This window comes from Arvicola amphibius, chromosome 11, assembly GCF_903992535.2.
Source record: "Arvicola amphibius chromosome 11, mArvAmp1.2, whole genome shotgun sequence".
In the NCBI taxonomy this organism is placed as follows: Eukaryota; Metazoa; Chordata; class Mammalia; order Rodentia; family Cricetidae; genus Arvicola; species Arvicola amphibius.
In genome coordinates this window covers 26135974-26151386 of record NC_052057.2, presented here as the reverse complement: position 1 = coordinate 26151386, position 15413 = coordinate 26135974, and the positions used below count along the sequence as shown (strand labels likewise).

Genomic DNA, 15413 nt, shown 5'->3' with positions numbered 1-15413 from the left:
AAAAAAGACAGAAACCAACACTACACCACAATGCAGCAACTCTGTTCCTAGTAAGTGTCCAAAAGAACCTCAAACAGGTTGGCTAAAGGGAGGGACATTTGCACCCCGATGGCCCCGCAACATCATTCACAATTGCCAAGGTGCAGAAACAACCCGAATGTCACAGGTGGATGAGATTGTGGTATAAAGTGTGCATAACATAGACTACTATTCAGCCTTGCGGAGGAAGCCCTGCTTGTAACAGACACAGAGAAGCCCGTTCTCAACTCATTTTCTTCAGGCTGGGATCCTAATCATGGAATGGTGCTGCCCACAGTTACAAGGCTTCTTCCCAGCTCAATTAACCCAGAAACTCCCCCACAGATATACACAAAAGGTTGTTTTCTGGGTGATTCTGGATCCTGTCAAGTCACCATTCAGTAGTAACAAAACTGAACCGAAATCTCATCACTTTGTGGGGCTCAGCCTTCAGATTGAGGCTTCCTGTTTGTTTTTTAGGTTCCTTTAAAAAAATAATTTGAAATAGATTTCTTTTTATACAGAATAGTCTAATCACAGTTTCCCCTCCCCCAACTCCTTCTGGATCCTCCCAGCTTCCGGCCCCACCCAAATCCATACCCTTTCTTTCTCTCATTAGAAAACACACAGGCATCTAAAATAGAATAAAGTAAGTTTCATTTTACCAATCCATTCTGAGTGACTTACAGCTAAGTAGCCACTTAACTACTTAACTGAAATTCCTAAGCACATACCTGTGTTCTAGAAACCAGGATCAGCTGCCCAGGGATGACACCACCCACAGTGTGCCAAGTCCTCCCATATTGATTATTAATCAACACCCCCATAGGCTCACCTACAGGCCAATCTGAAGAAGACAGCTTCTCAGTAAAGTTCCCTCTACCCAATAGGTCTAGGTTTGTGTGAAGTTGGTGAAAGTCAATCAGCACACTTCCCAAGTCCATGCTGGAACGGAGGCCAGGGAAGATGGCAGTTACCTAGCTTCTCTGGGTCCCGCACAGGAAGCCGAGGCAGGCACCTGGGATGGAATACTGAATAACTCCTGACTCGTGTCTGGATTGGGATTCTTTCACCACACTGAAGGAAATTAGACACTTGGGTAGAATATCAGCTCACTTTTTATTGATCATGTGCTATTTACTGGGCACTATGCTACATATGTTACATAAATCAACTCATTCAGTTCACACAACTATCTAGAAGGGATATAGCATTCTCTGAATGAAGAAACTGAGGCAAGGACAGGAAGCTGACTGCCAGCCCAGCTGGACTCCGTAACTGCACATAACTGTTGGCTCTTCAATTAGAAAACATTCCCGCAAAGTTGGGAAGAAAAGTGATGCTGGGGGGATGGGGTGGTCCAATGGGAAAGAGGACCAGAGTTTAGATCTCCAGTACCAATATATAAGTTGCCCATAATTCCAGCATGCTACTAGTCTTGCCACAATTATAACTCTAGCTTTAGTGAGACACCCTGCCTTAATATTTAAGGTAGAGAGTGATTGAGGAAGACATTGGACGTCCATCTTGAACCTACATACACACACACGCACACACACTTGTACATATATGTCAAAAATAAAAGAAGAAACATTGAAGAACTTTAAGAACTGGATAAGATTTATTCCCTAAATTTATTTATTTATTTATTTATTTATTTATTTTGGTTTTTCAAGACAAGGTTTCTCTGTACAGCCTTTGCTTTCCCAGAGCTCTCTCTGCAGACCAGGCTAGCCTCAAACTCACAGAGATCCACCTGCCTCTGCCTACTTGGAATCCTGGGATTAATGGCATGTGCCACTACCACTGGGCCCCTAAATTCATTTTCTTAGGGATTAAAAACAGCTCCCACCATGGAGAAACCCACTCACTGACATCTGGGTTCAAAGAGCAAAGGGAGTGTGCAGAATTCTAGCCCTCTTCCTAGCGCACATTGTGATGCCACTAATAAAACTCAGTTGAGACCAAAGAGTTAACAGCAATGACTTGGGGATGCTCCCTTACTCAGGCATGCATTGTAAATTTGGTTGGCGTTGAGCAAGCCCATTTGAAGATGAAGGGAATTCCTTTTTAGTCTTGTGAATTTATTACTTTTATATCCAAAAAGTATTCTTTAAACATCCGTATAGATGTGCCAGTGATGGTTCCAGCATATTCTTTTATTGGCTCCCATTCCTATGTGTCTGGAGCTGCAGCTCCTCTGTCACAGTGATTTGGAGACAAACACTACAGCCAGAGAGACCCTAGTTCAAGTCCGAGCCCTGGTGTCTTAGAGAGCGTCTTCTTGGCTAAGTTCAGCAAGGCCTCACTGAGGAACTATTTGTGGCAATAAAGTTGAACTTATAAAAATCTTCAAGATTTTTCCTGATTATGGCTTTTGTAGGTAAGGTAAACTTTGCAAGTAGAGTTTCGCTTACCCGCCAAGAGCTAGTTCATACTGTCGTGTTTTGAAAGAAGGCGAGTTGAGTCAGCAGTTTCAACCTGAGTGCCTAGCTGTCTGATGGGATCATAGGACCTTCTGCTCACGGTTAGACATCATAAGAGAACTATTAAAAGAACTCTGATTCACTAATTTGCTGCTTCTTCTTCCTTGTGGGGCTCTCCGGGAAAGCTGCCCACTTGCAGATGGCTCCTTTAGCGGTCTCCCTTAGCCTTTCCAGCCCTTCTGACCAAGTTCTTAAGTACCTCATAATGGGTCCACGAGGTTGCTGAATTCATTTATAACATGTCAGAAGTAAAACTTTTTGTACTACTGATAGACTTATTACACATGTAGGGCCATCTCAGAAGGTTTCTCATGGGCCCAATAGTCACGTTTATTTGCGGACTTTTTGCTAACATTCCAGCAGGAGTTAGGAGGCAGCAGTGCTGGTCCAGCCTGATGACAAATATTTGATCTTGACTTTGTTGGTACTTGGCCATGTAACTATCTCTATCGACGACTGTATCATCTTCCAGCTGCAAAATAAAATTATTTCTCATCAGTAAAACCGGTCAACAACAAAAAAGGTTTCCCTACTTCACGTAGATCTGAAGTGTGTGTGGGGAGGGGGGCGGGGGGATAGAAGCCCATAATGGAGGGTGGAAAACAGGAGAATTTCTGTTGAAGGCATTGTGTTAAAGTCATGAATGGAGGCAGATTGGACAGAAAACAGAACACACAACAGCATAAGTTAGCTCCGGAAAGATGTTTGAACAGTATGGGGAACCAGGATGTTAATCTCCGTTGTCAACTAGACTGACTTGACAGTCACCAAGTCACACATCTGTGTTTTTCTTTCAGAGAGGTTTAACTGTAGAGGGCGGACCCAACATTAATGTACGTGGTTCCATCCCGTGAGGGGGGGTTGGGTCCGTGTCCCAGATTGGATAAAGAGTAGAGAGTGGGTTGAACACCAGCAGTCACCCCGCTCTGCTTCCTGGCTGCAGATGTCATGACTAGCATTGCCTCAGGCTCCTGGGCAGTATTTTCCCTGCCATGACTGGCTGTTCCCCCTCAAACTGGGATCCAGAATAAAACGGTTTGTGTCAGGCACTTTGTCATACTGATGAGAAAAGTAACCAATACGAGTAACACAACACCTGACAGAAATGGAGATGTTAGTGAGTGAGCTTTATAAGAAGTCAGTCCTGCCCCCTGCCCCCATCCCTCACTGCCTCTGGCCTGCCTCAGGGGGCATGGAGTTGAAACGAATATCCACCTTGAGATTCGGTCCTCTGGCGCTTCAGAGGCTGCTCTGGGTTTCAATGGTCCCGTGGCACAGGACTTTTTGAGGACGTTAGAATCCTTTGAGATAAAGGATACACTGAGCCTGAGCTCCTGGTGGAGCAGAACTAATGAAGTGTTCTAGTTAAAAACCGAGGCACCCCTGGGAGCCCCGGAAGCCAAGTGGCTGCGTGCGTTCCTTTTGGCAACTTGATTGGAGCCATCTGATAAGAGGGTTCCCTTGGAGAAGAAATTCTTCCTGCACATTCCTTTTTTGGCCCTGTCAGGGGGTTCTCTGAAGGTCACTGCTGAAGACAGTTTCTCAGACTGCGGCTCAGCCTGTCGTATGAGGAACGCACAGAGCTCCTGAGTCCTTCCTGGTAGGACCCGCGCAAATGAACCCAGGACTACTGACCCGCCTGCCAGTCCCTTTCCTCGTTGATTTTTCTAGGCGTGCCTGCAGTGAGGATGCTTCGGGGTGATGGAGCAGAAAGCCCTACCAAAGACATATCCGCTAAGGATCCTTATCACCGAGTGGAATGATTTTTACACAACTAAGCTAAATTGAATGACTTAAATAACGATTGTAGGGTCAATGAGATGACCCTGAGGGTAAAGACACTTGCTGGCAAGTCTAATGAGCCAGGTTCGACCCTTAAATCAAGTATTACTGTCTCAAAAATGTAAAGTCTTGAACTTTCTTTACTCCAGTGTATGAATGTGAAGTTTTTTTTTTTTACAAGACTAAGCAATTATTTATAGAAATTAGCAACAACAAACACGTATTTCCAGATAAAGTCTGTATAAAAAAAACTGATTAAAATTTTCGGAATAAAATATCAGCCAAAGAGAGAGGTAGGAATAGTGCTGAAGAATTCACGAAGAAGATAGCACAGGCAGACAGCAGATATGAGAAAGAAGTTTTGAGTCATGAATAATAAATTAAGAGGCTCCAAAGTAAATCTATAGAAGGTTCCAGGGAGAAACTAATGAAACTAAATATGAAGAAACAACCTTTAAGGAGAAAATGAGCAAGAATTTTTAAGAATGGAAGACACAGGTCCCCAAACTAAAAGTTCACAGCCAATCCAAAACAGCAAAACGGGTCCATATTGTAGGGAGGTTGGACAGGGTCAACGGCAAACGGAATCCCCAGAGCTCCTGAAAGGGCAGATAGCCTCCAACCCTTAGCATCTTCATCAGCAGATGGGATAATTATTCACACTGCTCTAGAAGAGTCATCTCCAACCTGGCTGCCTTGTCGCGCAGAGTTTCAGCTCTCGAGCCGGAAGTGTTTCCCTCAAAGGACTAACCCAAGGGGGAAGACGTCAGAGCAGCTAAGGCAAAAGTACAACAGGTAGACACGGCTTTCAGCCTACTTTGCGGTACAAAAACGGAGGAAAGGAAAGATGAAGTTCTCAGAGCTAGTGAGACCAGGGTTTGAGTTAGGCAAACTGGGGAATGCTGGATGAGAGAAACAACAGCAGGACACGAAGCTGATGAAAATACACAGATAAAATTTAGTTAACCATAGATGGCAAAAATGGAATGCCAGAACAGAAAAATCGTGATTCCTTCTGTAAGTAGCCAGATTATTCCTCTTGGTGTGTTTAGGGAGATGGCAATAAAGGGTAACTTTAAAGTCTTTATGGGAATGCATAACTGACTATGCTTGTGCCTACCTGTAATCCCAGCATTTACAGGCGGAAGTAGGAGGATGCCGGGTTCAAAGCTAGTCTGTACTACATAGCCGACCCTGTCTAAATAAACAAGAAACAGATAAATGATAGATAAACTAAGTGAAAATTTAAAAGTTGTAATTACATGTTTCAAATATAAGCATACCACAATAAAGATATATAGGCAATGCATAGCTTCCAAATCAGAAGACAGAAATTAAACATGGGTCAGAACATTTACAATTCAACAGGAAGCTAGAAAAGCAGAAGGAAGATTATGGATAATGGTTAAAAGAGAACCAAACACTGTAGAAAGGTATTTTCAAATATCAGTAATTGCAATAAAAATATGAAATGAGGAGCCAGAAAGATGCCTCAGCAGGTAAAGCTGCTTATAGTAAAACCTGATGACCCTAATTTCATCTCCAGGATCCACATGGTGGAGGGAGAGAACCAATTCATGCAAAAATCTCCGGACCTCACTAAATATGCTGTGGTGTGCATGTACACAGACACACACACACACACACACACACACACACAGAGAGGAGAGAGAGAGGAGAGGAGGAGAGAGAGAGAGAGAGAGAGAGAGAGAGAGAGAGAGAGAGGAAATGTCAAAAATACTAAAATTGAGATGTAGTGTCCAGATAATTAAGAAGTTAAGAAAATTTGAAGCCCTGGTGGGTATTTATAATAAACAACATTGTAGAAATGACCTACAGTAGAAAGACTTCTAATTCATGTATTCAGAAAATAATTAATTTAACAGTGAGTCTTTCCCTAATTGCATTCCACAGAGTATTAGTATTTAGTATCTGGCAATCTTAGCATTTCTACCTTCTAAGATTTAATATGAATTGCTTTCAGAACGCTTTTCTTTTTTTTTTTAAGGTTTATTTATTTTATGTATGAGTGCTCTAACTGCATGCACACCTTTATGCCAGAAGGGAGCATCAGATCACACCATAGATGGTTGTGAGCCACCATGTGGGTGCTGTGAACTGAACTCAGAACCTTGGAAGGGGAGCCAGTGCTCTTAACTGCTGAACTATCTCTCCAGCTCCCAGAGTGCTTTTTAAACCGGCATTTTTAACAGTCCTCTAGCCCAGAAAGGGGTAAAGGACTGCATAATTCTTAACGGTTGGGTGATTTAAAACAAAAACAATTACCTACTGATTATACATTCGTGTGTGTGTGTGTGTTGGTGTGTGTGTGTTGGTGTGTGTGTGCTGGTGTGTGTGTGTGTCGGTGTGTGTATGTATGTATTGTGTGTGTGTTGGTGTGTGTATGTATGTGTGTGTGTGTGTCAGTGTTGGGGAGTGAGTGGTGGAGGTCAGACAACAACTTTCCTGAGTTCGTTTTTCTTCGTCCACTTTGGCATTGAGGTTGGATCTTCCTGTTTCTGCCGCTGAACACAGTGTCTCACTGTGTCACCTGTCTTTGCCTCCGTCTCTTTGTAGGAATTCTGGGATTAGAGGAGGGGCCTCTGCGCCAGGCTTTAACAAGTGTGGGTTCTGGTGATCCAACTTGCACAGTCAGGCTCACAGTCGCAATTGCTCTGACCAGCTGAGATGTCTCCATAGCCCTGGATGACTTTCAAAATGTAGTACACAGATGACAATACTAACCAGGGAAATGGCTTTTCTTGTCTGTGCTCTCAATGTGGAGCCAAACTAATTCTCTTTAATGATCAATACTATGGGTTCCTGTGTATTTGAGGATACACATTTTTTTAGTCTCTGTACAAAGTGCACTTTTTAGTTTTAATACACCTCTCTCTCATATTTTACATTTATTTATCTATTTATTATATTTTTGTGTGTGCGCATACTCATGGAGGTTTAGAAGTCAACGTTCGGCAGTCAGTTCTCTCCTTCCACGATGTGGGTCCCTGGAATCTAGCTCAGATTGGCAAAGCTGGTGGCAAGAACCCGTAACCTCCGAGCCATCTTGCTGGCCCTCTCTAATGATATTCTCAAGGGGTGTTCAGGGTATCACTGTCTTGATTGCAAGGCACAGAAGATTCCTCAACTAACCACCTGCAAATTGAGATATTCAGGTAGCTTCCGGCACCTCAGGGCAGGGTGGAAGGTGGTGAGTGGGGTAGGCTGTGGAATCTACACACTAAGACAAACTCTCTGACGAAGCCCTGCCACAAGTCCCTGTATTTCCAATCTTTTCTCTAGCTCTATAATTTTGTTATTTAGAGAATGTTATATAAATGGATCCAGACAGTATGCATCAATTTCCTCCCCAGCATTGTCCCATTTAGTATTTCATTCCTTTTCATTTCTCTCTCTTTCTTTCTTTTCTTTTTTATTTTTTTTAGTTTTGAGTCTTTTTCCTGGGTATGGTCTACCATGTTTTATGTTTTTTTTTTTTTTGAATCTATTTTTTTACTGAAGGACAATTGAATAGTTTCCATGGGGGCTGAATTCAGCATGAATAAAACCTCTGTGAACATCCACATACCCATTTCTTCAAGGCCATAACTTTTATTCATCTGACCAATAACCAGGGGTACAACAGTCTATTCATATGTAAAGTATATGTTTAATTTTATAACAAACTGCCAAACAGTTTTCTAGAACAACTGTAGCATTTAGCATTCCTGGTAGGGAGTGCAAATGTTTCAGTTTCTCTACATTCTTGCTGTTACTTGGTATGATAAGTTTCTAAAATTCTTATCATTCTGATGTGTTTTGTGTGTGTGTGTGTGTGTGTGTGTGTGTGTGTGTGTGTATAGCCAAACTGCAATTCTCTTTAATGATCAATACCATAGTATAGGCTGAAGTTTTTGCCCTGCCTGGTCCTGCAGCCATTCAGTCTCAAAGAAACACACAAAGGCTTACATTAATTACAAACTCTTTGACCTTTTAGCTCAGGATTATTATTAACTAGCTCTTACAACTTAAATTAACCCATAATTCTTATGTATGTTTAGCCATCTGGCTTGGTACCTTTTCTCAGTTTTCATCTTGTTTCCTCTGTGTCTGTGTGGAAGACTGAGCCTCTCTCCAGAATTCTCCTACTCTGGTCACTCCTCCTATACTTCCTGCCTGACTACTGGCCAATCAGTGTTTTATTAAACCAATACAAGTGACAAATCTTTACAGAGTACAAGAGCATTATCCCACAGCACTTCCCTTTTTTTTCTTTTCAAAACAAGCACCCTGAATCTAATCCCCTTTGCTTAGCTTTTTTCCTGACCATTATCCATAATAATTTGCAGCCAACACTCTAAACAAAAACAAACATCCATAACCCATTTTGGAGGAATGTGGATGTAGTTTTCTAGGCTACTTCTTGCTGATTGAGGCTGCTGATAATCCTATGGGAGCCTAAAGAAAATTTAGGATTATGGTCAAGTCCTGACCTGAGTATTCTGTGAGCCTGGATCATCTCAGCCAGCAGTCTTGAGGCTGTTGAGAATGGAGAACTCAGAGGAAACTGTAACACCATGGGTTCCTGGTTCTGAATTTGAGGATACACATTTTTTCTTTTTTTAAGTTTCTGTGGAAAGTGTGCTTTTTAGTTGTAACACCGTTTTTTCCCTCTCTCCTTCTCTCTCATTTTACATTTATTTATTAATTATTTGTGTGTGTGTGTATGTGTGTGTATGTGTGCACACATACTCATGGTGGTTCAGAAGTCAACTTTCAGGAGTCAGTTCTCTCCTTGTACAATGTGAGTCCCAAATGTATACACATACATACATACACACACACATACACACACACACACACACACACACACACACACACACACACACACATATATATATATATATATATATATATATATGGTGCTGTCTCACTGTGTCACTGTGGTTTGATTTGTTTTCCTCATTGGCTAATGATGTTGCACATTCTCTCTCTCTCTCTCTCTCTCTCTCTCTCTCTCTCTCTCTCTCTCCCTCTCTCTCTCTATATGTGTGTATGTCCCATTTGTATGTTCTCTTCAGTGAAGTGTCTATTGAACCTTTGATAACTCAACTGTGCAGACTTAACGTTAAACTTTGGGAATTCTATATTCCAGATCCAAATCATTACAGAATGTGTATTTTGCAAACATTTGCTTCCAGTTTGTGGTTTATCTTTTTGTTCATAAGAGAGTTCTTTACAGGATAAAGTTCTTTATACGGAGGAGGTACAATTAATTGGTTTTTTTTGTGGATTTTGTTTTTTGTGGATTATGTTTTGGTGTCATACTTGAGACTTTTCTCCCCAACTCTAGCTTTTGGTGCCTTTCCCTCTATGTTTTCCTATTAACAATGAATGATTTCATACACAGCTTTGCATTTAAGCCCACGATAAATTCTGCACTAACTTTTGTACAAAGCGTGAAGTTGAGGTCAAAGTTCCATTTTACTCTCTGTCCCTCCTCCCTCCCCTCTTTCCAACCTCCTTTCTTATTTGTTTTCTTTTCATTTTGCTTTCATTTTTGGCTATATACCCACTTCATCCATCCATTTGCAGAAAAGACATCCTTCTTCACTGGCTTGCTTTATAAACACCCCATAAGTATATTTATGGAATCCATCTGTTTACTCCTCCATGTATACCCCAATATTTAATTGCTATAGCTATATATCTTATAACCAAGTAGACTAACTCCTTCCACATTGTTCTTCCAGCTTCTTACCTACTCACCTTCTTTTGCTTTTTCATATAAGTTTCAGAATGACCTTAGGTAACCTTGGTCCATCTCTAAAAGGTCTTGATGATATTTTCATGGGAGTAGCAGGAAGTCTGAACCCCAGTTTGTAGGAATGGAAATCTGTATTTTGTTGAGCCTTCTGGTCCATCAACACCATATGCCTCTACTTCTCAGATCATCTCTGGTTTCTTCATTAGACCTTATAATTTCTAGCATACTGATAATATACATATTTTGTTAGATTTATACTTAAATATCCACATTTAAGGGAACAATAGTGAATAGAATTGCATTTGAAGGTTTCCGTTCCTGGTAAGTGTGTAGGAAAGCAATTGACTTTTGCATGTAGGTCTTAGGTCCTATAGACTTGCCCAACTTACTTACATATGCCAAGGCTTTTTGTTGCTATTTTCATTCTTACTTGTGTAGCGTTTGGATTTTCTAGGTACACAATCATGTCACTTAAATTTTAAAATAGCTTTTATTTTCTGCTCATCACATTGTGTTGGAGGGTGGTGTTTAGTTTGGGCTGTCAACTCGACACAGCCTAGGGAAGAGAGTCTTAATGGAGCATTATCTAGACCAGGTTGGCCAGCAGGCATGTCTGTGGGGCACTGTCTTGATTGCTGATGAAGGTGGGATGCTCTACCCTGAATGTGGATGGCATCATTACATGGGCTGGAGACTGAACTGTGTAAGTGAAGAAAGCCAGTAGGAATTAAATAACAAGAGGGCAACAGGCAGCATGCATGCGTTCAATTTCCCTCTGATCTTTTTCTTTTTCTTTCTTTTTGGTTGTTGCTGTTTTTGTTTTTGTTTTTTGTTTTTTTTGTTTTTTTTTTTTTTTTTGAGATAGAGTTTCTCTATCTCAGCCTTGTCTGCTCTGAAACTCTCTCAATAGACTAGGCGGCTCTTGAACTCACAGAGATCTGCTTGTCTCTGCCTCCCCTGTGACTAAATCTCTTGAGTTCCTGCCTTGACTTCCCTTCAGTGATGGGCTTAAGCTGAAATCATAACCACATAAACCTTTTCCTTCCCTACGTTGCCTTTGGTCACAGCATTTTATCACAGGAACATGGATGAAAATAGAACAGAGAGATTGTTGGGAGTCAAACGTGGGGCCTCCTGTATGCTGAGCATGTACTTTACCATTGACCTGCATTCCTTTCAAGATTTACAGCTTTAGAAAGACTCTGGGGAAAAAAAAAACAATGAATAAATAGAAAGATGGTAGAGAACAATATTTGAACAAGTACAACATATGGGCCAGGCATGGTACACACCTGTAATCCCAGAACTCCAGAGGCTAAGACAGGAGGATTAACCCCATTCAGGGTAATATTATTAGTTCTTGGCTTGGTCAGGGCTACAAAGTGAGGCCTGTTTCAAAGTGGAATACATACACTAGTAAAGAGAAAATGGGGCACCAAACAATACAGCAGCCCATGAAGACTAGATAGAAATCTCAAACTCCAGTGCAACTACCAACATAGTCTTGATACTAGGAAAGCAATAGCTGACAATAATAAGCAGGTTTGGCACACTTAAGTTCAGGAGCTAACTACTCGGCCAGGGAAAAGTTACCAGGACACGGAAGTGGTGGGAAAATAAAGTGTGATTTTCTTTCATTTTAAACACTAACTTAATATGTGTAATGAACCATTTCAACTACCATGTGCATTTCAAAGTCTGCTTACCACACCCCCACAAGCTCATGCCGTGATAAACTTAACCGAGAAACTAATGGTGAGGTTGGGCATGGCCATGCAGTCTATGGACCCCAGCAGTAAGGATGCAGGAGTATGCGGATCTTCGGGGTTTCAAGGCCAGCCTGGTCTACAAAGCTTGATCCAAACCAGACAAGCTATACAGTGATATCCCAGTTCAAACCCAAGCCAAAAAGAAAGCAAAGGTCAAAAGAGAATTCAAACTGACTCTGTTTGGAAAATCAAAGATACACTAAAGTAAGCCAGCAAGTAAATCAGATATAACAATAAAAATTATAAAGTATTTAAAAATAAGCACCGTGAAATTCACACTTTTCAAAAATCAAAATATAACTAACTCACTTATTTTAGTTTTTTTTGAGACAATGTCTTACTATGTAACCCAAGCTGGCTGTGAATGCGGTCCTCTTGCCTTAGTTCTTTTGTGTGTTGAGATTACAGGAAGACAGCATCATACTTGGCTATGCTAATACATTTAAAAATAAATAGCCTTACATTTATTGATTAAATAAAAACTGAAATAAGTGATCTAGAAGAACACAGTAGACTTAGGTAAAAAGGGAAGAAGTAATACAAACAGGAATTAGTCAGCAAAGACACAAAAGGAAGTCAAGATATTAGAATCTGTTTTTTAATCTTTTTAATTTTAAGTTATGTGCAGGTGTGAATGTCTGTGTGTGCTCATGAGTGCAGGAGCATATGTCTGTGGGTATGTGCACATGAGTGAAGGTGCATGTCTGTGTGTGGGTGTGTGCACACTAATTCAGGTGCCCGTGGAGGCCAGAGGTGTAATAAATGCTGGAGATGTCGCCACAGGCAGCTGTGAGTTGCCTAGTGTAGGTGGTAGGAACCGAGTGTGTGCTTATCCCCTGAACTTCTCTCCAGACCCAGCATCTTTCTCTTAAACTATTGGAACGAAAACGTAGGGACCACATCAAAGACAGCTTTCACAGTTTGCGGGACTCGGTTCCATCACTCCAAGGAGAGAAGGCATCCCGGGCCCAAATCTTAGACAAGGCAACAGAGTATATCCAGTATATGCGAAGGAAAAACCACACGCACCAGCAAGACATTGATGACCTCAAGCGGCAGAATGCTCTTCTGGAGCAGCAAGTCCGTGCACTGGAGAAGGCAAGGTCAAGTGCCCAACTGCAGACCAACTACCCCTCCTCAGACAACAGCCTCTACACCAACGCCAAGGGCGGCACCATCTCTGCCTTCGATGGGGGTTCAGACTCCAGCTCAGAGTCCGAGCCTGAAGAGCCCCAGAGCAGGAAGAAACTCCGGATGGAGGCCAGCTAAGCCATGCGGGGCAGGCCAGCAATAAAAACTGTCGTCTCCACCACCTCGTCCTCTCAGTTCATCGTTAGAACTCGCAAACCATTGACAGACTCTTTAGTTTCCTCTCTCTTTATTAATTGTTATTTTTGCATAGAAGCTCTTGGACAACAGCTCTCATCCCCTCCCTGTGTCCACTATTTTTAAATGTGTTCCCTTCAGGGGTTCCTGTCCCCATCAGAAATTTTAAACCAAAACACCCTAACTTGGCAGCTCTTTCTGTGGAGGACAGACAGCCGGCCAGACCTCTGAGTACATGGTGTCCTGCCCACCCCACCCCACCCCCAACTCCTCCTGCCTTCAGAGCGTGTGCCTGGAGGGCATCTGCATCTGCCCCACTAGGCCCCTTCCAGTCCTCTCACCTCTGTTTGGTGGAATTTGTGACTCTGAACTGCTCTACTTTGGCAAGATGACCAGATTGGAGTAATCAGAATTACCCCTCTCCTCTGTAAGGATTGATTTTTGGAAACGCTATCTATCGCTCCTGTTGAAAGACCAGATTCTTGAAGAAGTTTGTGGTGAAAAGGAAAAGCAGGGACAGATTTGCAGAATCCTTGGCATGTTTCACGCTTCAGTTGTTTAAGCCGGCAGAGCCAGCCTTTCAGAAGGCCACGTGACACTGGTATGTATAGGAGATGGCAGCTGTGAAACAGCCACCAGGAGTGGTAGGGGTGGTTATGTATGGGCGGGACAGGGAGGGAGGGAGTCGTAGGAGGGGTAGAGGTTTTGTATTAAGGGCCAGTGATGATGTTTTGATATTTATTTCCTGCTACTGAAATTTGAATCTGAATGAAATGCCCCTATTTCTGATGATGTCGATACTGTAAAGCGACAGATTCATAAAGTAATGATCAAATCTTCATTTCTTTCTGCGTGTATTTCTAAGAAATAGAGCCAACTATTTTGTATGTAAATACCAAGAGCGACTTACCTGGTACTAAACCCACAGCCCACCACAGCCTCCCTCCCTCCTTGCCTCCAGTCCTGGAACTTGTCGCCACTGTGTGATCCAGCCCTGGCTCTGGCTGTGGTCAACAGAACCCAGTGAAGGGTTTCATGTCTTTAGGCTTCATTCTTTGTCTTTTCCTACTCTGTTGCCAGCGTTTGCTGATTTCTAGTGCATACTCTGTAGTCTCAGTCGGTATTTGATTCCATTCCATGGAAATAAAAAGTATGTTGTACATACTGCCCAAGAATTGTCTTGCAAGTTAAGGCTTCCCCCTTTACTATAAGAATATAAATAAAAACTTATTTTATCCTTGTAAAAAAAAAAAAAAAAAAAAAAAAAAACTATTTAAAATCTTTTTCTTAGAATCATTCACAGGGCTCAGAATTCAAAATGTATGATTTTGTATGCAATTGCGAGCTTTCTTTCTGTGTGTGTGTGTGTGTGTGTGTGTGTGTGTGTGTGTGTTGTTAGAAGGAAAGAGATGTTTGGCCTACTCACCTTTCTTCCCATAGGCAGCCAATCGTATTGTCTTTTTTGATGCTTATTTTACTCTAAATCAGTTCATATTTAAAAGAAATAAGATTAATTTGTTTTATTATTCTAAATGTATAGGTAGGTATTTTGGGGTTTTTTTTTTTGTTGTTGTTTTTTGGTTTTGGTTGCCTGCATGTATGTGTAGCATGTGAACACCAGAAGAGGGCTTCAGATCCTCTGGGACTGGAGTTACAAACATTTGGAAGCCATCATGTGGGTGCTGGGAATTAAAACGGGATCTTTACAAAAGCAACAAGTGCTCTTGACTACTGAGCTAACTCTCCAGCCCCAGTTCACATTATTTAAAGATTGGACAGACAGACAGACACAGACACAGACAGACAGACAGACAGACAGACAGACAGACAGACAGACAGACAGAGAAACAATATTGAATATATGGTATGAAAAAGGAGAATGTAGCTATGGATATGGTGCAGAGCCTAAGCCTCTTAACTGAGTATCCAGTCAGACATTTATTGTACGCAAGCAATTAACTAGCAAGCGCAAATGAAGCTGGTACATTTGTAGGAAAACATGAACTCTTCGAATCAGCCAGGGCCCATCTAACATTCCTCGGGCAGCCGAGCAAGAGGGGTTTCCTGTGCAGCCATTGCAATGGGAGACCTCAGAATGAAACGAGAGAGGTGAGGCGATACTAAAATTAATCGACAGGAAGTGGTTGCCACCCCTGGAGCTGGAGAAGCCTAGGAGGCTGTGGGCATTGCAGTGAAGAATCAGGATCACCTGTCTGGGATGGATTGGGAGACGTGAAAGAGCTGAGGAACACCCAATACCATTTA

At 42.0% G+C, this 15413-nt stretch overlaps 1 protein-coding gene across 1 annotated transcript; it reads left to right on the top strand.

The window, feature by feature from the left end:
* Positions 1-10627: 10627 nt before the first annotated feature.
* On the top strand, positions 10628-14373 carry LOC119825996 (protein max-like). The gene is made up of 2 exons (XM_042055935.1): positions 10628-10756; positions 12675-14373. Exons 1-2 carry the CDS (start codon positions 10628-10630, stop codon positions 13089-13091), a joined length of 546 nt encoding a protein of 181 aa, XP_041911869.1. The 3' UTR covers positions 13092-14373.
* The last annotated feature ends 1040 nt before the right edge of the window (positions 14374-15413 follow it).

Bases quoted from the DNA above. Each gene is read 5' to 3' on its own strand.
- LOC119825996 (XM_042055935.1), top strand. From the start codon at position 10,628: ATGGAGCATTATCTAGACCAGGTTGGCCAGCAGGCATGTCTGTGGGGC. The intron at 10,757-12,674 runs GTAAGTGAAGAA...ACTTCTCTCCAG, and splicing joins TGGGCTGGAGACTGAACTGT to ACCCAGCATCTTTCTCTTAA.